The sequence below is a fragment of the Vigna angularis genome, chromosome 5 (genome assembly GCF_016808095.1).
Source record: "Vigna angularis cultivar LongXiaoDou No.4 chromosome 5, ASM1680809v1, whole genome shotgun sequence".
NCBI classification, from domain to species: Eukaryota; Viridiplantae; Streptophyta; class Magnoliopsida; order Fabales; family Fabaceae; genus Vigna; species Vigna angularis.
In genome coordinates this window covers 37,843,423-37,867,537 of record NC_068974.1, presented here as the reverse complement: position 1 = coordinate 37,867,537, position 24,115 = coordinate 37,843,423, and the positions used below count along the sequence as shown (strand labels likewise).

The 24,115-nt window shown below is 31.8% G+C and overlaps 2 protein-coding genes across 3 annotated transcripts; one reads left to right on the top strand and one right to left on the bottom strand.

The window, feature by feature from the left end:
• The first annotated feature begins 2,012 nt into the window (after positions 1-2,012).
• LOC108340395 (kinesin-like protein KIN-7D, mitochondrial) lies at positions 2,013-13,995 on the top strand. Of its 2 annotated transcripts, XM_017577752.2 has the most exons (25): positions 2,013-2,582; positions 2,723-2,820; positions 2,947-3,036; positions 3,270-3,322; positions 4,872-4,937; positions 5,258-5,311; positions 5,540-5,599; positions 5,949-6,027; positions 6,139-6,206; positions 6,488-6,544; positions 6,634-6,738; positions 6,896-7,000; positions 7,940-8,047; positions 8,211-8,342; positions 8,446-8,628; positions 9,332-9,508; positions 9,932-10,072; positions 10,709-10,828; positions 10,945-10,995; positions 11,164-11,211; positions 11,325-11,471; positions 11,773-12,507; positions 13,324-13,453; positions 13,544-13,643; positions 13,738-13,995. In XM_017577752.2, exons 1-24 carry the CDS (start codon positions 2,251-2,253, stop codon positions 13,627-13,629), a joined length of 3,225 nt encoding a protein of 1,074 aa, XP_017433241.1. In that variant the 5' UTR covers positions 2,013-2,250; the 3' UTR covers positions 13,630-13,643; positions 13,738-13,995. The 2 variants fall into 2 exon arrangements, with proteins under 2 accessions (XP_017433241.1, XP_017433243.1); XM_017577754.2 differs by lacking the exon at positions 9,332-9,508.
• Positions 13,996-22,661: 8,666 nt separating this feature from the next.
• On the bottom strand, positions 22,662-24,115 carry LOC108340015 (B-box zinc finger protein 20). Its single transcript, XM_017577243.2, has 3 exons — positions 23,774-24,115; positions 23,172-23,636; positions 22,662-23,091 (listed from the first exon to the last, which is right to left on the bottom strand). The coding sequence occupies exons 1-3, from the start codon at positions 23,957-23,959 to the stop codon at positions 22,879-22,881; spliced, it is 864 nt and encodes a 287-aa protein (XP_017432732.1). The 5' UTR covers positions 23,960-24,115; the 3' UTR covers positions 22,662-22,878.

The following is a 24,115-nucleotide window of genomic DNA, read 5'->3' as shown; positions in this document are numbered from 1 at the left end:
TTTATAACAAATATATATTTTTTCATTACAGGTTAAATGACCGATGATTAATTAAATTAAAGTATGGAAATTTTAAAATAGGAGAATAAAACATTTGAATAAGGAGGACCAAATTTAAGGATTTAGAAAAAGTAAAATAAAAAGCATGTATTGTTATATTGTTGTAGTTCTTGGAATATTCTTTTACTTCTTATACATTACAATTTTTTATATTTTAAAATTAATATATCCATACCACGATACATTGTTATAGCGTAAAAAGAACACAATTTTTTATTTGTGTATAACAACTCAAGTTACACCTGTAATTTAGTACACATACTAATTATAGATTTCAAAATCTATTTTCTGACAGTAAATTTCCCCATCACAACTGATACTAACATATATAAAAACGAAAAAAAAAATTAAAATTTTTTTTGACAATTTTTGTACAACCACTTGTAATAGTTCGTGATTGATTCGTTTTAAATATACGAACCAATAAAATAATGACACATAGTCTATTGTCAAAAAATTGTTAAAAAAAGTTTAATAACATGGTCTATATAAAAATCATATAATAAATCTTTTCACATAAGAATTCTTAATAAGTAATGTGTACCGAGTTTTAGTAGACAAACCCCTCAAACCCTTTCTCTTTCATTTCTCTCACTCCAACATTTTCTCTGTCATCCCTATTGTAGCCCAAATTGAAGAAACTAGAAACACTTGTCGTTAAACAAATTGTCTCTGTAAAGAGTTGAGTCATTGACATATTCACCTTCAGTTTCACCATCTTCACTAACCTCTCTAATTTCATCATCTGCATATGTTTGATCATCATTTCTAAAAATACCCTCCAGGCTGTTTGTGAAAATTAGATAAAATTATATACTATAAAAATTATAAAATGAAAACTCATTATAAAATTATTTTTTGTAAGAAATTGTTCTGATTTTTTTTTTCAGTTGAGGCTATCATAGGATGATAGAAAAAATGTTGGGATTAGAGAGATGAAAGTGAAAGGGTTGAGAGGAATGAGAGAGGTGATCAAGGGTTGGTTTCTTTTTTTTTTACTTTTGAGAATGAAAATTATTAAAATACCCTTAACCTTAAAATTTAGAATCCATGATATATAAGAGTATTTTTGTTTACTAAAACCCGATACATATTGCTAAAATATACCAACTGAAAATACGCATACGCGCGTTAGCAAATATATATATATATATATATATATATATATATATATATATATATATATATATATATATATATATATATATATATATATATATATATATATATATATATATATATATATATATATATATATATATATATATATATATATATATATATATATATATATATATATATGGTTTTCGTGTATAATGTTTTTACATTTTTTATTTTTCTGTAGTTTAATTACATCGTTATTATTTTATTAATAACCATTTTCTTAAATTTTCATTGAATATATTCATATATATATATATATATATATATATATATAATTATTATTAATTCAAGTTATTGTCACTAGTTTTATAAAAATACTTATCAACAGGGAGGTTATTGATTCAAGTTTTATTGAATTTCTATTTTTTCCAAAAGATTTTGAACAAAAATATTGCGGGTTGATAAAAATATATATAATATTTACTTATTAAAGATTTTAATTATATAAAGTTTAGCATTTATGGAAATTGGCCATTCATATTTTTATTGTTGCTGTGCTCCCGCTCAAATTCAGGTTTAGGCTTATTTAAAGCAATTCCTCTCTGATATTATTGCGCGGGCACTTCCACTGTTCCGCTAGTTTAAAAACCCATCTCAACATCGTCATCCGCCATGTCAGCATTTGGAAATTTCTAAATTATTTTTTTGTATCTTCCCATAAAATAAAATAAAATTACATAGAAAAAAAAATTTAAACCGAGACATGCCCTACAATCTCTCACCATTTTCACCATCTTCTTCACCCACTCTCTCTCTCTCTCTCTCTCTCTCTCTCTCTTCACCTGCAACTCACGTCTGTCTGAGAGAAAACGAAACTCTCACTCTATGTGATAATCATATCTCAAAGCTTCAAAGCAGACAAACAAAAAAGAAAAAGAAAAAGAGAGGAAATAGAACTAAATGTTCTTCGACTTTTCTTTCCATCGCCATGTGAGTTCTGACACATTCTATTCTTCTTCTCGTGTTCTCTCTTTAATTCATATTTTTGCTGGTTTCTATTGACTCACCAACTCGGTGAGTCAACTCATGGCCTCGCCCTCACGTGCAAGGAGCAGCTCGCCATTTTCGCACCGCAAATCCTCTACTCCTCACTCCTCATCCTCATCCACTTCTTCCGTCACCAACGGACGCGTAATGCCTCGCTCCTGTTCTTCTTCCACGTCGTCGTTTTACAACTCCGGCGGCGGTGGCGGTCCGTCCATGACTCCGAGTCGCGGTCGCAGCGATTCAATCGGCTATGGTTACGGTAATCCTTCGCCGGTGGAGTTCGGAATGGAGGACGAGGTGATCATGGAGCCGGTGGATCCTTCCAGGTCTCGGGATAGCATTTCGGTCACGATTCGGTTCAGGCCGTTGAGGTAATGCTTAGATCTGTAGCTATGAAATCAGATCCATTAGCTGTGAGTTTTAGAGAAACCGAATCGTTCGGTTTGTTTCTATCTTTTCCGCGTTGATTTATCTGTGATCGAATGAGTGTTACGGTGTTGTGTGGCTGTAGTGAAAGAGAGTACCATAGAGGAGACGAGATCGCGTGGTATGCGGATGGTGACAAGATTGTGAGAAACGAGTATAATCCAGCTACTGCTTATGCATTTGGTATTTTCATTTTGAACTCCTCTTCATTTGATTTTTTGTGGAACTAGTAGAGAGCAATTGGGTTTTTGGTCTTTGTGTAGAAAATTATGGATATGGATGTTAGAATTCTGAATTGATTTGTGACAGATAGAGTGTTCGGACCGCATACAAATTCCGACGAGGTGTACGAAGTAGCTGCCAAACCTGTTGTGAAGTCTGCCATGGATGGTGTAAACGGTATGAACTCTGGATTCAAGACAATTTTTCACAACGGGATGTGATGCCTCTCTGGCAGTGTCCCATTTAGTGGCAATTGTAGAGTCGTTCTATTTCTTTGATGGAAGCTACTTCAGTTTCCACTGATGCATATAGTTAATAGCTAGATTTCAATGGTTAATACGTACTGGTTATGTCTTTAGTGCTGTTGGAGTTTTCTGGGTTTAGAAGATAACTTATGATAAACATTGCAGGAACTGTGTTTGCATACGGTGTGACGAGTAGTGGTAAGACACATACTATGCATGTAAGTGTCACCTTTAAAATTAATGTACTGATTTGAATCTTGTATACTATAAAAGTCAAATGTCTATGTTTTATCTCTTCATTATATTGTACCATATAGTCAGTCGTTTGAATTAGTAAATTATGCAGATATTTATTACGGGTTATCGTCTTCCTGCTCTCTCCGATTCAAACCTGTCTGACTATTTAGAAATCGTTTTGTTTGAATTTAACTTTAGCATAAGGATTTAATTAAATACACTGGGATTAATTTTTATATATTATTATTATTATTACACGATTGGAAATTATGCTAGATATGATTTTTGAGACAGTTATTTGAACAATTAATTGAGTTACCTTACATATTAATTTGTGATTGAACAACAATATATAAATCTTTTTCACTCATTGTATGAGCTATTTTCTCATATTTAATTATGTTTTTTCCACCTTTATCCATATCTCTTAATATCTTCATTAAGTGCGTGTTGGTTCAGCCTATTTTGGGAAAAAAAATAAATATCAATGAAGTGACAATAATTTTGGCATTTTAATGAAGGTAAGTTAGTCAAATGTGTATTTTCTTGTTATTAGTGTTATTTTATATTTTTTATCCTTTTGAGTGAATAACCTTTACCGGTGGGTATTTTGAACGAAAGGGAGTAGTTATTTTGTGTCGTAGTTTATTTGTCAATTGTGAGGTCTTTTTGATGAATTACTAATTTTTTCTGTTTTCAATTTTCTAATACAGTAAAACATGTTACATGAAAGCAACTTTCTTTTAAGCCTTTACTTTTTATATTATTTTGTTCGATGATTCTTTGGCAAACGGTAAAGAAGTTTTGGGGGAACTTTTAACTCTATAAACTTACTTACGGTTGAGATCGATATTTTATGGATAGCAGGAGATATTTAGTTGTCATTTCTTACACGTTTTAGTGAATTATCACTGTGCACTACATTAGTTATCAGTTATCATTTTACAAACAACAAATGCCACAAGTTCCTTGTCATTCATCTTAGAAGTTAATAATTTACGTGGCACTTGAGGGACATAAGTACTGGTGATCGAATTAAAAGAAGTACAACTAAAAGTTTTATTTTAATGTATTGAACATAATTTTTGTATTAGTTTGAAGGTCCAATTCATTAACAGAAAATATAGATTTTATTCATATAAAGATACAATAATTGCTTTGTAAAGGGTCAGTTAAACTGAAACTTTCGAGAACCGAAACTTGCGATTTGAGAGCAGATTATTAATTATCATATGAAACTAGCAGCCATTTTTATGGTTGTGTTGCTTGTTACATATCATATGGTTTCAAGTAGATGTAGTGTAATTCAGTATTGCAACTTTGTACGTTCAATTTTGAAATTCAGTAGCATGATTTGGGATTCAAATTTTTGGATGACTCTAAAGTCTTACGACTATTTACAATAACATATTTATTGTTTCCCTTTCCAATTCATTCATTCCTAGAATCTTCTTCATTGTGTACTTTTATAAATTTACTTGATCTTTAAAGTTGTGTTTCTTATTTGCATTTTAAAAATGATATTTGCAGGGAGACCAGAATTGTCCTGGTATCATACCGCTGGCTATCAAAGATGTTTTCAGCATTATCCAAGATGTGAGCTTTCATGCTAACTTAGTAAATGTTGATGAAGTCTTTGTTATTTGTGGGTTTATTTAGAAGTACTTGTGTGGCTCTGACCATTGCTATTCACTACAATATCGTGCTTTGAACTATAGGCAGTGTCTTTTGTATATGTTATTATCAGTTCTCTATTATTTTGTGTGCCGTACTTGTGGCCAAGTAGGCATCTACTTACCTTGCACACCATTTATCCCCCAGAATACATTAGTTGTACGTCTTGACTCTTGATTGATAAGTCAGTACTTGTTTTATTTAAATGACTACTTTTGAATAACTAATTGCTTTTAATGCAGACTCCAGGAAGAGAGTTCTTACTCCGTGTTTCCTATCTAGAAATATACAATGAGGTAAAAATGGAACAAACTGTGTTCACACATCCCACCTTCTGTGCTCTGAACATGGTTTAAAACATAGTTCATCACTAAATGCAGCACTTTAGGCCTTACCTCAATTATATTTTTCTATGATCTGCATTTAGAGATACTGATTATCACGTTAAATGTTATACTGTCTGATATATTTCTTCTTTTTCTTTTTTGTTTTAATAGATGTTTTCCTGTTTCTGCTTCTGTCAGGTGATAAATGATTTGCTCGACCCTACTGGCCAAAATTTACGTGTTAGAGAAGATGCACAGGTTTCTTACTTATTTTTAGTTAATTGAAATTAAAATTATTTATACTAGTTCTTCCCAAATTTTAAAATGAACTCTTTTCTACACTGTTCTCAATTGTCTTTCAATAGGCAAATGGATATTTATAGTTGCCTTTGAAACGTGGCATGGCATGTATAAGAACTTTTATTTTAGAAGTTTGTTTGATAGAGCTAACATTCCTGTTAAAATTTCCACCGAGATAATTCAAGGACACCATCTGTTATTAGAAGAACATATAGAAATTTCTTTACTTTGAACTTCTCAAACAATTCTTGTTTTCTTAAGGCTAGTTGTAGTCGTGACCAAGGATTTATGTTCGCATGTATTTCAGGGAACATATGTGGAGGGTATAAAGGAAGAAGTTGTTTTGTCACCTGGACATGCCCTTTCCTTTATTGCTGCTGGGGAAGGTTAAAGTTGATACCGAGAGTTACATTTGCCTGTGTTTTTAATAATAAAGCTCTCATGGTTAATTGTTGGTTAAATGTTACTTTATTAATGAGGATGTTATATAATGGCAGAGCATCGTCATGTTGGATCAAATAATTTTAATCTTTTCAGCAGCCGAAGTCACACGATTTTTACACTTGTAAGCATTCTTGGAATTACAGTATCGAAATTTTGTGTTGTAGCAACATGTGTACACGGTGTCTTATTTCCAAAGGAAATATATCTACATCACAGCATGAGGCCTCAGGATTTTTAATGGCTAAGTTGGACTCAAATTATGCTTACATGCTGCATTTATTACGTGCTGGTTAAATGTTTAATTTTTTCCTCAGCTAATGTATTTGGATTCCTGGACCTTGGTAAGCCATTTTTTCTTTCAATGCTAATCTGCATTGTTATTGCTATCCAATTCATTTGCAGATGATTGAAAGCAGTGCCCACGGTGAAGATTATGACGGAGTGGTCTTCTCTCAGCTTGTATGTGAACATTATTAAGAAGTTTTCAGATAACATGCATACATACATTGCCTACTATTCTTATTTTTGTACTTGCATTCTTCGATTAGAACTTGATCGATCTTGCGGGATCTGAGAGCTCAAAAACTGAAACTACTGGATTAAGAAGAAAAGAAGGATCTTACATAAACAAAAGTCTTCTGACACTTGGAACAGTAGGTGTCATTTCCTATATTTGTTGTCTATTATTAATGTTATGATTTTCTTTTTGGGAGACCTGATCACTAGTTAGATAATTTACTGTTTCTCTTTTTGCCAAAGATCACAAATTCCGCCTCCTGAAAGCCTTGATTTTATGGTTTCAATTTAAAGGTTATTGGAAAATTAAGTGAAGGGAAAGCATCTCATGTTCCATATCGTGACTCAAAGCTTACTCGCCTCCTGCAGTCTTCGCTTAGTGGACATGGCCATGTTTCGGTGAGTTTGGGATTCTACTACACCTTTAATGATAAAAAATCTTTATCTGTTTTTGGTGTCCCTTTTTATTTTACACAGTTGTTGAGACATCTTGGACCTAAAAAATCAGTCTTAAAGTGGTTGTTAATTTGAATACGAATAATAAATTTCCATTATAACCATTTTTTTGTACATTCAACATATTATAAGGATAGAGGAATACATTATTGAGTGTTCTATTTCAATAGACCATAAATATTAGAATCTTACAATTTGCAATTCATATCAAATGATGAATAGCGGCATTTAGAATCATTTGATAGCTTAGCTGTATGGATTGGTGTAATTCTGCATGATTCTGCAACTTAGTTATTTCTTTTTCTTTACCTTTCCTCGTCAATGAAATAAAGAAGTTAAACTTTAAATTGTAAAGAGGAACTGAGGAAACCCTATTGAAATGCTTTCTAGTTTATCAGTTTCATCCTCTATTTTTATTCTTTTGAAATAGTTTTCAGACATTACTTACTCATTCTATTACTATACACTAAATTTGGCTGTCTAATTGCTGTTGTCAATCTTTTGAAATAAAGGCTTCACTAAAAAATTACATGATTTTTGTTTTTCTGACAATTATGGTTACGTAGCAGTTTTGTAATTTTAAATTTATTATACTAAGCATTATACATTTTTTAGCATTTATATGAAACCTTTCGAGATTTTTCTTTTTATTTGCTTCTTGTATTTATTGATTTGGTATGAACTATGATTCAGAATTAACATGACAATTTCAATTTGAACCCCAGTTTATTGCAATAGATTCTTGAAATAGGGCATGGTCTTTTGAAACTCTTTCCATTCTCTTTATTCACCATAATGGATGTATTTGAACAAAGTATGTTAGAATGTCTGCATGAGCACCATTGCACCATATTAATGTCGTCTTTAACATGGAAATTTCAGCTTATTTGCACCGTAACTCCAGCGTCCAGTAATATGGAAGAAACTCATAATACCTTGAAGTTTGCTAGCAGGGCAAAGAGAGTAGAGATATATGCCTCACGTAATAAGGTCCGGTTCATTTTTTTGTGTTCTCTGAAGATCTATTAATTAGCCACATAACAGTCTGGTAATTAGCCACATAACAGTCTGGCTATTATTCATAAAATGAACTAGGTGACTATTATCATGCCGGTGAGGTTTTGATTGACTATTGAATATTTTGTTGAAACAGATTATTGACGAAAAATCTCTAATTAAGAAATACCAGAGAGAAATTTCTGTCCTTAAACATGAACTTGATCAGCTTAAGAAGGGAATGCAACTTGGTGTCAATCACGAGGAGATCATGAGCTTAAAACAAAAGGTTCTTAGCTTGCCCTGAATTGTTTAATTTTTCATTTCTTAATCGGGTTTTTTGTATTTGTGTTCGAGATCTGATTCTTATTTGGTACAATTGACACGAGTAGTTGGAAGAAGGTCAAGTTAAAATGCAGTCAAGATTGGAAGAAGAGGAAGAAGCGAAGGTTGCTCTTATGAGTCGGATCCAGAAGCTAACAAAGCTCATTCTGGTTTCATCAAAGAATGCAATTCCGGGATATGTAACTGAAGCTACCAGTCACCATCAGAGTCACTCTGTTGGTGAGGATGATGTGAGTTTTTCCTTCAATTGGTGTGAAATGTGTTTGACTGCTTTTTAAATTAATAACCATTCTAAAAGTGCAAGTACTTTAAGCTCCTAGTCATGATGTAATGCAATATTTTTGTGCAGATTGAGTTTCTCATTCTAAATCTGGCCACCTCGTGATCGTGTAGCTCATTTTAGTCTTAGTTAATTCTTTGCACCTACGGGTGGATATAAGTTGGGTTTGAATGTTTTAGCGTGACTTAGTTCTGAAATTTAGGACACAATCAGTTTAAACGATCTTTGAATTAAATATACTTTTATGAAAGAATCGAGCCTGGCTTTATAGTAGGTCTTACTTTACCTGAGCCTGCCTGATAGAGGCTAGGCCATTGACCTCCACAAGCAGTTTTGGCCAATTTTCATCCCCACTCCCAATATATTGAAGTGTAAATATTTGTAATGAAGTGGTCAAGTATTTTATCCTTGCTGCAGTTTTCTTGGTAAAAATAAATAAATTTAACCCTTGGTAAATCTAGCATAAGCATTGCCCATATTTCAAGCACAAATGGCGTTCTCGTGAGGGGTATGCGATATTCAAGCCTCTACTTCTTTACGCTTTCAGGCTCAGTTGGTTATTGACTTCTTAATTATATGAATTAAAGTATTTTGCTATTATCAGAAAGATATCTTCCTTCCATATAAATCTAGCTTATTCCTTTTTCTTCCAGAATTATGATGCCCTACGTGATGGATCACTTTTGATTGAAAGTGAGAGTCAAAAAGATGTTTCCACTGTGTCATCTGATCTGTCTCATGATGTTAGACATATGAGATCGTCAAGTAGACGGAATGAAGAACTCTCCCCAACTAGCAGTATCATCACTGAACCAATACGACTACCAGCGGTAGATTTATGTTCCCATTCCCCTCAACAATGTGTTTGCTTGTCTCATTCCATAATCTGCATATTAAATGCCTCATCTGCGTAAATGTGTCATAGTCCTGGCTAAAATAATGCATAGTGAAATTGTTAGAGGGCCTATCTAAATTTCAAAAGCTAGTGAAAACCTCATACTCATTCGATGCCGTCATCGTGGGGTTCCCTTGTGACTTATGATCGATTTCTATATGTGTGTGTATATATATATATATATATATATATATATATATATATATTTTATATGTAAATACTGATACAATATCCTTCGCTGCGATGTTTCTAAAAAAGTATTGCCTTTTTTATGACTTATTTTATCTCACTGTATTTTCATTCTTCAAAAGTGTTGGCTTTTATTAAATCTCCTTTCTAACTGCATATTAAATTGTAGGGAGGGATGACAATGTCTGATGAGATGGATCTTCTTGTCGAGCAAGTCAAAATGCTTGCTGGAGATATCGCTTTCAGTACCAGCACTCTGAAACGCTTAATGGAGCAGTCTGTAAATGATCCTGAAAGCTCCAAAATACAGGTATCCTGCGAACCTTTCGAACATATTGGTAGATGCGGAGCAGAACTAATAAAGTATTTGCGATAATTTAATTTTTCCGTAAAATCAAGGAATTCAGAGTAGTGGCGGATGTGCTAAAATATGACTTGGAAATCATGCGTGTGTACCTCGTACTCTACGTTTTTCATGGCAGCAAGAATTTAGCTCAGGAAGTTACCAAATTTTCAGTGCAGAACGCAATGATGGAGTTGGAAGCCCTTATGCGACTCCTTCCTTCTCAAATTTTTTATTTATTACTTAAAAAAAATACTTTTACTATTTTCAAATTTATCTTTATTAAAGTTTTGCAGCACGCTTATTTCATATATTGTGTGCAATATCGAAAATTATGATAAAATAAATTTTCTTTTCTGTTTGTGCAATTAAAAAAGTGCTTATAATATATCCCATAAATATGAATCTACAAGTATTACGTAATTACACCTGAAACCACTGACTGCACATGTTTCTACAAACATATGTACGCACATTTTTTAAGTGACCTCGACGCTCCATGTTACAACAAGTTCTGTACCTAACTCTAATTGATATGACACTTCGCAGATTTAAGTTTTTTGGTAGAAACCCTTTATATGAAATCTGAATTTCTTTTTACAGATTGAGAACTTAGAGCAAGAGATCCAAGCAAAAAGGAAGCAAATGAGCATTTTAGAGCAAAGAATAATTGAGAGTGGTGAATCTTCCGTAGCTAACTCTTCTCTGATTGAAATGCAGCAGGTGGCTATTTTGATATTGAAATTCTTTGGTATTCTAACATCTGGAAAGTTGTATTTCTATAAATGCTTCAATAAAGGTAATTTTTAATTTTTGATTTCTTTGGTGTTTTGTTACAGACAATCTCAAGATTAATGACGCAGTGTGATGAAAAGGCCTTTGAGCTGGAGGTATGTCTATTATTCATCACTAGTCATCAATTTATTTCCATTACGTTTGTACCCTCTGATATTTTCCAGCTAATTTCTTTGATATAATACGGATTATGAGTTTATGAATTTATCTAGTCAATGATTATTAGCTTACAATAATTTAGAGTTTTTAATATATCTCTATAGATAAAATCGGCAGACAACCGTGTCCTTCAAGAACAGTTAGATAATAAGGTTCGAGTTTATCTTTTTGGTTGTTTTCTTCATCCTTTAAGTTAAAGAGGCAATAGAAACCGCTTATTGCTACGAGAATCTTGACACCCCTTCTTTTGTTATTTTGTTGACAGTGTTCTGAAAATAGAGAATTGCAGGAAAAGGTGAAGCTGCTAGAGCAGCAACTTGCAACAGTCCCAATTGGTACCTCGTTAGTGATTGCTGATCAGTGTACATTTGGAGAACACATTGATGAGCTGAAAAGGAAAATACAATCCCAGGTAACTATTAATTCATTCTTTTGAAGCCCCATGGTTAAGAGGATTACGTGCTTCATAAATCCTTACATTAGGTTTTTGTTTTTCCCTTGGTTACTGCTTCCCTACTTCTCTTCGTACTTCCTCTGTCTTCAGTCTGTTAGTTACAAGTTCTAAAATGAAGTATTATTATTTAAAATTAATTTTAAGGATTCTGTGGAAACTAGATATTTGAAGTTACTAGAATTAGCAATGGTTTAGTTTTTTTGTCCAATTTGCAGTTTTGCTTTGATTGAATTGCCTGTCATATTTATTCACTATTCAGGAGATTGAAAACGAAAAGCTGAAGCTCGAACAGGTTCAATTATCAGAAGAGAATAGCGGGTTGCATGTTCAGAATCAGAAACTCTCTGAAGAGGCTTCTTATGCCAAAGAACTGGCTTCTGCTGCTGCTGTGGAGTTGAAAAATTTAGCTGGGGAAGTTACTAAACTTTCATTGCAGAACGCAAAATTGGAAAAGGAATTGATGGCTGCGCGAGACCAGGCTAACACTCGAAATTCTGTTGTACAAACAGCTAATGGTGTTGGCCGCAAATACAATGATGCAAGATCTGGGAGGAAGGGGAGAATTTCTGGCCGTGCTAATGAAAATTTCGGAGCTGGTATGGATGAGTTTGAGTCATGGAATCTTGACGCTAATGATCTGAGGATGGAATTGCAAGCTAGGAGACAGCGAGAGGCAGCTCTTGAGGCTGCATTATCTGAGAAGGAATTTCTGGAAGACGAATACAGGAAAAAGGTTGAAGAGGCCAAAAAAAGAGAAGCCTCGCTGGAGAATGATTTAGCAAATATGTGGGTTCTTGTGGCTAAGTTAAAGAAAGAAGGGACTGCCACGCCGGAATCAAACAATGATACAAAAAAATGTGATGAAGACGTTCAAGTAGACGATCTGAAAACTAATGACATTGAAAGTAGTATTGTCCCCAAGGAGCAGGTTTTAGATATATCAATACAAGAAAAAGAAAAAACCAATGAAGACCCTTTGGTTGTTCGTCTTAAGGTAACACCCATAGACGTTTATCTGTTTGTTTCTTTCAACATGGAAAATGTGGAACTGGCTACTTTTATATAGATCCCAAGTATTTTATGGTGTTAGTTCTAAATGGCCATAAATTCTTCCTTGATGAACACATTTGGATGTCTAGACCTCGCTCCACATATTTTGTTTCAAAAACTACAGTTAAATAAATATTTGGTATCTTCAAAATTTACTGTTAAAATTTGTACCTACATAGTTGTTTCATTATTTTTATTCTCATTATTTAATAAATATGTGAATTTGTATTAGCACACTTGGAATATATCATTAGACCAATAAAGTTATTGCTATGACCGGCTTTGCATTCAATGTTAGGAATAAAAATGCTGAATTTTTTTTGTAGTTTCCAATTTTATTGTGGACTAGTTTTGAATGTACCAAAAATTATTTAACCTAAAACTCAATTAGCAAATATTAGAATATGCTTCAGACTTCTCTCAGTACATATTATGTGAAATTCAAGATTAACCAGTGAGTGATTTACATTTTTTCTCTAAAACAATCTTTTTCAAGTTCTGAAGGACCAATGACTTTTCTACATTTTAACAGTTCTTTGTAACAAATGTTTGGTATGAAGGAGGTCTAAATTATATAGCAATGTGCAGACTGTAGAAGTATTTGGACTGCTACTTTTACCTGCATGATGAATTATCTTCATATTTTTGGTGACTAGCTCTCAGAAGGCATTGCATTCAATTTTACTGTACAGTTTTGTGGTTTGTAATTTAACAAAAGGCTCCATAGGTACACTTTTTGATCTGTAACTTCCTATTTTAGGCACGCATGCAAGAGATGAGGGAAAAAGAATTCAAGCATCTTGGCAATGGAGATACTAATTCCCATGTTTGTAAAGTATGTTTTGAGTCGTCAACCGCAGCAATTCTTCTTCCATGCCGGCATTTTTGTTGTAAGTATTTTTTTTGCCTCCATCTTTTGCAATTTCCTTGTTTTAACTCTATTTTCAGCCTGAATTGCAACCTCTTGTTTGCCATTGCAGTGTGTAAATCTTGTTCACTCGCTTGTTCTGAATGTCCAATATGCCGCACAAAAATTGCAGATAGGCTTTTTGCTTTTACTTCTTGACTCTTTAACTAAAGGTCTTGCAATTTTTCTATATACGAGCCATATTCAATTGCTGTACATTTACAAAGTTATAACATGTTTTCATTTTTGTATGTTAAAAATTTCCAGGGTTTTATCTCATTGAAATAATATATCTTCGCGGCCACAGGTGCAATTCTTTCATTAGAATTTTTGTATGTAAAACTGTTTGAAAGGTATGTCGATAATGTCTTTTTACTCTACCCTGGAAATTGTATAATAGGGGAGACCAAGGGGTGGGAAAAAGGAATGTAAAAGGGAAATGGAAAGGGTGTAAACAACACTGCTGAAGTACATCTGCACATAGTCTATCTATTCTTTATGTAATACAGCAGATTTTCTGTTGTATATCCTGTGTGTCTTTTCCAGAGTATAACAACTAGGTTTCCTATTTTTCCCCTTAGGATATTTGGGGTGTTTTAACAAAAATCTTGTGATACAGGGTTTTGACTTTACTTAGTAAAACATTATTCTAATTTTTTGTAGTAGCTTGAGTATTTTTGAACCCATTTAGTAGAACATTATTAATTGAAATTTACTAATTGATCGGTCGAAGGTTGTTTGTGGTTTTTATGAACGCCAATTATACCAAACTTACCAAGTTACACAGTTAAACTAAAAAAAAAAAAAAAAACTACCAAATGTTAGATTGGCAGGACAAGAAAAATGTAGAATACGTATTTTGTTATCGGTGAAGGTAGTTCAGAAGTCTAAGTGCTTTTTGGAATCAAGATTATTACCCTTTTGAATGCTTTATTTTTCAAATATTTATTAAGTTTAACAACAATTTGATGTTAAAAAAAGTTTAAATATCTTTTCTCCTTCACTTAGAACTTTTCATTCTTGCCAAATACATTTTTCAGTTTTGGGAGTTAAATAACACTGTTTATGATGATGTAGTTAGGTGTATTATTTGGGACATTTTTATTAATTTATTAAAGTTTTAAGTGTATTTTTAGTCTATCAAATTTTTTGCATTAAGATTAAAAGAGTTGTTTTTTATCCTTCGCTTTTTGATAAAATTATTCTTAATCTTTGAGGATAGACTCTTACTGAAGATGATATGCTAAGTCATAATCTACTGAATACATCTTATCAGGATTTTATTTTATTGAGTGACATAACTTTTTCGAAAGATTATTAGCTTTTTTGTTAGTTACCACATTGTAACGATTATTCTAGACAGTGAGTTTGTTACAAAAAAAAAGGATGACGTATAATTATTCATCATTGATTGCTTTTCTCTCCAAGAAACTGTGGTACTCAACTCTTATGCGACGTCTCTTAATAGTTTTTGGTGAAAACTGACAATTCATTCAGAGCACATCGGAGAAGCATCTCTCATTACTTATTATAGCTAACTATGACTGAAATGCCTAAAAAGGAAGTCTGACCATATTAAAAAGTTTCTTCCAGTAAGCTACCACATTTCTCCTTACACTCCGTCATTTCGGATTTTATTTCCAGAACACACTAAATCAATTTCGAAAACATATTTACGGAATAGGAGGGTTGAGTGACTTTGTAAAGAATATTTCTAAAATAATGGAGTACAGGAAGAAATTTGATAGGTGCAGGAAGAAAATTGATGGGGGCAGGAAAAAAGTCCCTACAAAATTTGTAACCTAAATTGAACTAATTTTTTCTTTACCCACAACCTAAATGGGTTTAGATCGGATCAACCCATAAAATAATTATTATATTTTAAAATATAAAATATAATATTATTTATAAAATAATAATTATATTTAAAAAAGTAATATTATTTTTAAAAGCACGTTATAATGTATATATTAACTAATTATATCTACATAAACCAAAAGTAATAAATCGTTATTTGGAAAGACTGAAAAATACATTTTCTTAATCATTGAAACAAAATAAATAGGATCTCAATTCAGACGAATAAAATTATATCTATATTTTTAAAAATATCGTTCTCGTGGAAAAAAAAACAAAAAAATGGTGGGGAAATGCTGATTCGTTTACACCTTGCTTATTTATTGTGGCACTTGATACGCTTCTGAAGGTTGTAAGGAAGGATCTTGTTAGAATATTCCACAGATTGTGATATCTCTTTTAAAATGTTTTTACATCGTAATTTTTTTTAAATTTATACATTTTCTTGCTAAATTTATTTTATTTTAAAAATTTTCCAAATAAAGTGGCTTACATAGCATTTTAAAATAATAAAATAAATTATACTTTAAAATTAAAAACAAATTTTAATCATTTACATTATTAATGCTTGTAATTTACAAGTTATCAAGATTTGAAATATTTAATTTTTTAAACAAAGGACAATCCGATGATTTATATTTCAAGAAAAGTCAAATTGAGTGTGGTGCTGTGTACTATTATTAATACACCAAGTGATTCTCCAAATCATACAAGTGCACATAGGTTATGTCAGTGGTGAGAGAAGCATGACGTTGGGTTGTAATTTTTGCTAAACTATTTATGATTCTTTTGGCATTTAAAACATGGAATGCAATGTTTAAAATGGAACTTGCACGTGTCAAAATTTAATTATCAAAAATTAATTTTATAAAATATATATCTTTTTAAACTTTCACATTTTACTTATTTCTATATTAATTGTAATACATGAAAATAATCATATATTTTTAAAAAGTATTTATAGAAAAATTGTCTAAACTGTTTTATTTTTTCGTGTTATTACTCACATATTTAAGTATAAGATATTTGGTTTCATTTCTAATTTTTTCGTTAAAATTTCATTAGTTCCTACCATAAGATATTTTGAATAAATAATTTACAATATATTTGGGTAAGCATTTGGTGACTTTGAAAAACACTTGTTTTCTGCATCTATAACATTAATGAATGTTATTCATTTTAACTACTGATTTTATGTACAAAAATTATTTTCTTTTTACCTTTCAATTTTGTACTTGTTCTCTTAAACTTAATTAATTACCCACAATACTGATAGGCTCTTGTTTATTTTTCTACAAACAATTATAAGGTAGATATTTGTGGATCAAATTAGTTTAGGTATAGTATTTTGAGAGTTGGAATTAATAGAGTGAATTCAACCTAATTCATTCTATTTGTTAGGTTGGTTAAGGGTTTTAATTTTAAAATCGGTTGACTTGCGAGTGCAACTTATTATATATTGAGTAAACATGTAATTAATTTATTAATATTACTTATATATCTTTTAAATTAAAACAAATGTTGAATTATTGGTGAGATAATACATAACATTATTGATCATTTATAATCTTAAAGTCACTTAATATAAAAAAATATTTTATATAAATGCCCATGCTTGTTTCATCATCTAGATGTTGTACAAACACTGTTATCTTCTTCTTTTTCAGAAGGTGGTGTCATTAGATTTTATTTTGTCGGACATGTTTACAATTCAAGCTACAAGATTTACATGTGAAAACTGTAAATTAAAGTGAGGGAAGTTTAATATGTATGCTATTCACTTGGTAATATACTGGGAGATGTGTGCATTTTATTATGAGAAACGAGTTAATGAATTAAATTTGTCAGTGAAGTTTATTAAAATAGCAGTTATTTGAATGATAAAATATGAATATTTTAATTTTAAGTTTAAAAAATTATAAATAAAAATATCCATTCAATTTTTATTTCATTAAATATTATTTTCTCTCTGTCTATAAAGATTAAAATATTTTAGTATCACTTAAATAACTTGTATAAGTCTTCATTTATAAGTTTCTAGATTTTATATTTTTCATTCATGTACACTTTTCGCTTAAGCAAAATACAACAGAAAAGAGAAACTCAATCACAATTAGTTTTAGTTCAATAAAAGAAAATTTTGCTCTAAACATAAGTCTTCCAATGAAGAAATGTTTTACATAACTTTGTATTTTCGTTCAAGAGAAAGAAAAATTCACTGAAACAAAAGAATTCCAGCGTAGAGAGATCTGATATGGCTCAAATCTTATTTATACCATAATTCTAGAATTTAAGAGTTTTTTTTTCTCAAGCTAATATCCCTTCAAAAATTTAAAGATTTTTAAGAATGTGTTTTTATATTTAGAAAAACATGGTTAAGTATTTATATGTGTTCCAGTTGATAGCAGAAAAGTTAGGATTGAGATTATTTATTGACTATGTTCTGAATGTTCGAATATATGTCTTCGTTCTCGTCTATCTTAAAAATTCGTTAAATCAAATCAAAAAGTCATCTGTAGGAGGTACTCCAATATAATATAAAGGTTTGTAATTATAATAATGAATGTATATTAAACGTCCTCGCATCAAACTTATATTATAGATTGAATGAATTTAGAATTAGCAATTAATTATGACTCAATTAGTAATAATTATATTTTGTCATAAGTTAATTATAATTATGTATTATTGTTTTGAAGGATGATCGAGTATAAATTATAACAGTACAGTCTCGGAAAAAACATTACGGTAATGTTTAAGAGGTGATAGATCGTTTGGACCATTTGATCCAATGTTGATCCAACGGTCACATAGAAAATGTAAAATTTTGTACTTAAATTGATTTGTTAGATTAATCGTGTTATATAAAAAAATATAATTGGGAATGATGAGTTGTGAAATGTGAGTGTATGTAATGTGAAATTGATTATATAATATTGAGAGGTATTTACTAAGAAAGTAACAAGTATTGAATTTGTATTGAATTTGTGATGTTTGTAAAAGACGTATCTTGCTCTTTTTGCTTATTGAACCCTTAAAGAAAATATTAAGTATCGAAAGTCGAATAAGCTACAACAAAAAGGATCTCACGAACATGAAACTTTATTAATTACATGAATGATAATATCTCTTACTTTCAGTCAAGTATAAAAAAAAGACGATAATGTCATATATGTAGATTTTCTAATGTTTAAATTTAACACATGTGTATAATTAATTAAAGTTATTAAGGGTATATTATGATTGGTCTCATGATATTATATGTGAATGTGATGTCTATAGGACATATAAAATGATATGCGTAAATTTTAAGATCACAGTAACATCCCAAAAAATATAGCTTTAAACTATATTTAAGAGTCTTTATACTTACAATAAAATACAATAGTTACATGTAATAAAGCTAACTTACAGTTATTCATAATAACTATAAATTAAAACTTTACAGAAACCTACACTAATACAAATTATAAAAACAGACCGATCGGTCATACAAAAGGTGTATTAACTGAACGGTCATACAAGAGCTGTATCAACTGAACGGTCCTACAAACAGTGTATTACATCGAACGGTCCTATACTAACTGCAAAAACAATTACAAGACCGAACGGTCTTACTCTTAGCGGAAACCATCCTCTCCAGCCAGTGCCTACTCCAGAGAACCCTCAATATCCTCTGCTCACACCCACAGGGTGATCATTGCAATGGCAAGGGAGACCGAACGGACAACATGACAAGACAGAAAAATAAGGGTAAGCTAGTGTAATTTAATTAATTATGTAAACATACAATTCATGCAATCATATAATACAATCATCCATCTACAGAAAACATACAAGCATGTTATAACCGACCACTTTTACTCTGACTGTCCAGACTGTATCAATTATGTAGCTATGACGTTCTTGCACTCGTGGAAAGGTAATATGAAAAACCATCAAAATTACCATAGCTGGAAACCCAAGCCGCCACACGAGGTTAGCCCTTCATCCCTCACTATAGCTGGAAACCCAAGTCTACACATGAGTTTAGTCTGATAGCTGAAACCCCAAGCTATACACAACCAGGCCTCCTGCTATTCTCACCACATGCGCCACCATTCTCTACTTGAGACTCGGTGACCATTAGAATGTCAGGATGAACGACAGCTTAGTCTGACCATATCCATACTTTACAATTCTATAACCATTTCTGAGATATTCCTCCTTGGAACACTCGTTCATATCCATTTAATACAATCACATCATACTGTAATGTCATCATACTTCTTCATATCCATATTATCCCATTCATATCACATTTTAAATACCATACCTCATTAACAACATATTTCCTCATTTATAACACCTTTAAATAACTTCAAACCGAACAGTAACACAAACATCACCATTGAGCACAACTGAACTTGGAAATATCAACACTTATTATGAACAAAACCTGACGATAAAACCCCTCCTATCTGCGAACATGACCGTATGGGATATGGTTTCCCTATGGTGAACATGACCGAACGGGATATTATTTCCTTATGGTGAACATGACCGAACGGGATATTATTTCCCTATGGTGAACAAGACCGAACGGGATATTACTATACAGAATCCAAAGATTTGACTGAATACTATAAAACATCTATAATTAGACATAACCAAATACTAAAGCTTATAACCAAAATCTAAGAGCTTAGACCAAATATTACGAGCTTAGTTTCAATTTCAATCACATTTGGTAATATGACGAGACCGAGTGCTTAGTGCATCACCGAGTACTACTGAGACCGAGCGTTGGTACAAGACCGAACACTATTGAGATCGGGTGCTAGTACAAACCGAACATTCTTCAAGAAGCTGAGTGTCAATACCAATCGAACACTCTTCGAGAGACCGAGTGTCAATACAGACCGAACACTCTTCAGAAGTCTGAGTGTCAGTACAAACCGAGCACTCTTTACGAAACCAAGTACCAGTCTAAGACCGAACACTCTTTAAGAAACCAAACGGTCATAAACTAGAGAGTCTCTAAAGAGACTGACCTAGTTATGACCGAGAGCAGAACAAGGCCGTACGGTCAACACTAACCATTTCAGCATTCTGTATAATTCTGCAGAACTTCTGCAGAATTATGAACAACACCCTTCATGACCATTTCTAAACACTTTGACTAACTTCAAATCCTCAAATTTTGAATCATATATCAATTCACACCTAAGCAGATATACTTAAACTTCAAAAACACAAAACTAAAGAGTTTCATGACATATTTCACCTCAAATTACACAAAATAAGAACCCAAGGATCCAAAGTCAGATTTCTCACTTTTCATACCCTACAGAAGAACTTAAAGGCTCTAACAAGTCTATATAAACATGCTCATACACAATTAATTACCTAATTTCATTTTTAGCTTCAATTTCTCAATTTCACTCATTCACTTTCTCCAACCAAGAAGAAACCGAACATTATTTCAACAGAAACCAAACGATTGACAATTCTCGATCATACACACAAATCAGCAACTCAATCATTCAATCATACATGCATACATTTAAACAACCAATTCCCATACAGAAAACGTAATTAAATTACTAGCTTCCTTTACCTCTTTGATCGAACCGAACAACGATTATTATTTGCCAGACTTTGCTTTCTCACCAGAAAATCCCAAGAACACCTATATTTCACCGATTTGTGAGGAAAGACCAACCCAAAATTACCAGAAAAGTGATCAAAAATAAGAAGAAGAAGTTGATGAACACACGCAACCAGAAATGTGGCTTGCATGTGTCAGAAAGTTTCGAAATCCTATAAGAACCCCAGAGATTGAGAGTTACCTGTTCTAAACGATACGTTGATCAGTGAAAATTGAAGTTCTTGATACCAGGGGTGATTAAGTGTGGTCAGATTATTGAAAAGATGAACTGAGATGAAGATTTTCTAAAGAGAAGGAGGAGAAAAGAAGAGGCTGGAGTTTTAGAGTGATACAAATTCAGAGAAAATGGGATGAGCTGCTGCTTTAGGAAAATTCTATAAAATGCTCAAACTATTCTATTTGAGACATCTATCTTTCTCTTCCACATGTCATTTTCAGGGGTTTGACATTACATGCACAAACACTTCAATTATTAATGTGTTAATCAACATTTGTTGATATAAATAAATATATATTTAATTATATAACTTGCTATTATTTGACATAAGTTTTTTAAATTAATGACTTACATTTGCGGTTATTATATTATACTATTGTAACGATTCTCTTCTTACACGCAAATTAACGCATTGATAAAATAAATAAATAAATCTATAATTTTAATTATAAAGTTAAGAGATTAAAATAAAACATTATTTTGTATGCATTAAATTATCCGAGACACACTATTCGGTATTGTTAAACATATACAAAATAGTATGTCTTAACATATAAAAACGCTATTTTTTAATTAATATACTATATTTTAAAGCAGAAGTTTAACATTGAAATTATTAAACTACCATATAAACATAGGATTAATGGAGAGTTAATTACAAGCAAATTAACATTATTTTATTTCAAATTATCTTTATTTCTATCACACTTAATAATTTTAAGTTATTTAAAAATTAAAGTATAAAGTAGTTTCAATATTATTTCTTTTTTCTATTTTCTAATATGCCTTTTAAATATAAAACTGTAATAGAATTTTATTCTTCAAAACTAACAATACTTTAAATATATAATATATAATGATAAACTCTAATTATTTTACTCGCAACCATCCTTATATTTATTTGGTTTTGTTGTTTATTTAAAGTTTCTCCATTGCAATACATGCTTATTTTTTTTTCCAACTATACAACTATCGGTTACTTATTTGCTTATGAGCGTTTACTCTCAATTATTGTAAAAGAAAAACAAAACACAAAATAAAAAATTAATAAAACGATAAGATATTTACACAACAGTGCACATACGATGGCCCTCAGATATTTTGTTGTCATAAAAGTGCTAAAAGGTGTTAGCTGAACCCATTTTATTAAGAACCAAGAGTACTATAGTTAAAGGCGTATTTCGTTCCATAAAAGTATAATGGAAAATCCTAAAAGTTAGACTTCAAAGTTTAACTCGAATTTACCATTTTAAAATTTTAATTTATAAGATGTAGTTTGCATTTATTCAAAACTGATATTATTTTCAACACGTTTTTCTTATGCTAAAATATATATATTTAGAGTCTACAACTAAATATTAGTAAATAAATCTATAACTAAAATAATATATCAATCAACAATAAATCTTATTATAATATATTCAAATTCATGAATCATGTTAAGAATATTAAAATATAAACTTTAAATTCAATTTAACTTGTAAATTTTATTAAGTGAACTTCCAACAGAAAAAAGAAGAAAAATTAAAATTTTGAAAAAAAAATGCTGAAAACAAGAGCCATCCAACTAGGATCTCGAGAAAGTAGGGGTTTTGGTGGTTTCCATGAATCTTCGTACAAAATAAGAAAAATTGCAGAAAAGTAACTCATTTCTGCAACAAATTTTCACATAGAATTGATCAGATCAACGAAAGCGTTTAATTTTTTTTACTAAAGGAGAAGTAATCGATGGAACTTTATAGGCTGCGGAATCAGAATTATGAATCCAATCTGAGTATCCTTCACCAGCTTTAGCTTTTGGCATTTCAGGATAAACATTGGAAGCAGTGTTAAATTGAGTTTGCAGTGGGATGGAGCACATGCTAACTTGAACATCTTCATTCGGAAACTCATAATCCTGAATGAAACAAAAATAAACACTTAATTAAAGTTAACCGTAATTAATGAGTATTATTAAATTGCAACTAAATATGATACCTTAGAGAAAGCATTTGATGCAGCAAAGGAAGCATCTAAAAGGTCTTCCATGCAGTAACCGGGAATGGTCTGAATCAAGTACTCGGATAAGCTACTTGTTGAAACCGAATTCGAGTTATAAACTGTGCGAGAAGAACCAAAAGGATCGATGTTTTCGTTCGAGGTTGATGAGGTTGAGGTTGTTCTGGTTTTTTCTTCAAGCGTTATTCCAGTGAGAACCGAACTCGAGTTATTAAGTGTGCGAGAAGAACCAAAAGAATCAATGTTCTCTTTCGAGAGTGAACTTTGTGCGGGGTTTGAGGTTGACGAGGTTGAGGTTGTTCTGGTTTTTTCTTCAAGCGTTATTCCAGTGAAAAGAAACCTGTCGTGCGTCTTGGTATGTTCGTTGACATCATGGATGGAAACATCACATTGTCTGCAAAGGAGAGCTCTGTCTTCTCTGCAGAAGACATAGGCGCGCTTCTCCTGCCAAAGAATTTAAACAACGTGAGATGTTTTATGCTGTATGTCTTCTCTGCATATTTGATTCTTGATCAATATGGGACTAGTTTAAAGCTTAAAAACAGTGACAGAGAAGGAAAAGAAAAAAAAGGAGGGAGTACATGACAGATATCACAGAGAGTGGCGGCTATGGAGGTGGGGTGGCTGAGAGAGAGGCGTTTGTGTTTGTGAGCGAGCTTGTTGGCATGGTGGATGGTGCGATCACAAGCATGGCAGAGAGCTGCTTCGTCTGCAGGGCAGAAGAAGGAGGCGACTTCTTTGTGACAGACATCACACTGGATCTTCATTTCTCTGCTTTGTGTTGTGTTTATGTTGTTGAATGTTTGATGGTTTTGGTTTGTTTTGTTTTGAGTATGAGGTGAAGAGAATTATAATAGAGACAAAAAAATGATGGGGTTTTCGTCGTGGTCCAGGAAAAACAGGTAAGGGTATTAAGTGTGTTT

What these genes read in the sequence shown, in the direction of transcription:
- LOC108340395 (XM_017577752.2), top strand. Translation starts at nt 2,251, where the DNA reads ATGGCCTCGCCCTCACGTGCAAGGAGCAGCTCGCCATTTTCGCACCGC. An exon ending in GTCACACGATTTTTACACTT is followed by an intron (nt 6,207 to 6,487) that starts GTAAGCATTCTT and finishes ATTCATTTGCAG; the next exon opens with ATGATTGAAAGCAGTGCCCA. An exon ending in GTGGACATGGCCATGTTTCG is followed by an intron (nt 7,001 to 7,939) that starts GTGAGTTTGGGA and finishes TGGAAATTTCAG; the next exon opens with CTTATTTGCACCGTAACTCC.
- LOC108340015 (XM_017577243.2), bottom strand. Translation starts at nt 23,959, where the DNA reads ATGAAGATCCAGTGTGATGTCTGTCACAAAGAAGTCGCCTCCTTCTTC. An exon ending in CTCTCTGTGATATCTGTCAT is followed by an intron (nt 23,637 to 23,773) that starts GTACTCCCTCCT and finishes ATTCTTTGGCAG; the next exon opens with GAGAAGCGCGCCTATGTCTT. An exon ending in CATCAAATGCTTTCTCTAAG is followed by an intron (nt 23,092 to 23,171) that starts GTATCATATTTA and finishes TGTTTCATTCAG; the next exon opens with GATTATGAGTTTCCGAATGA.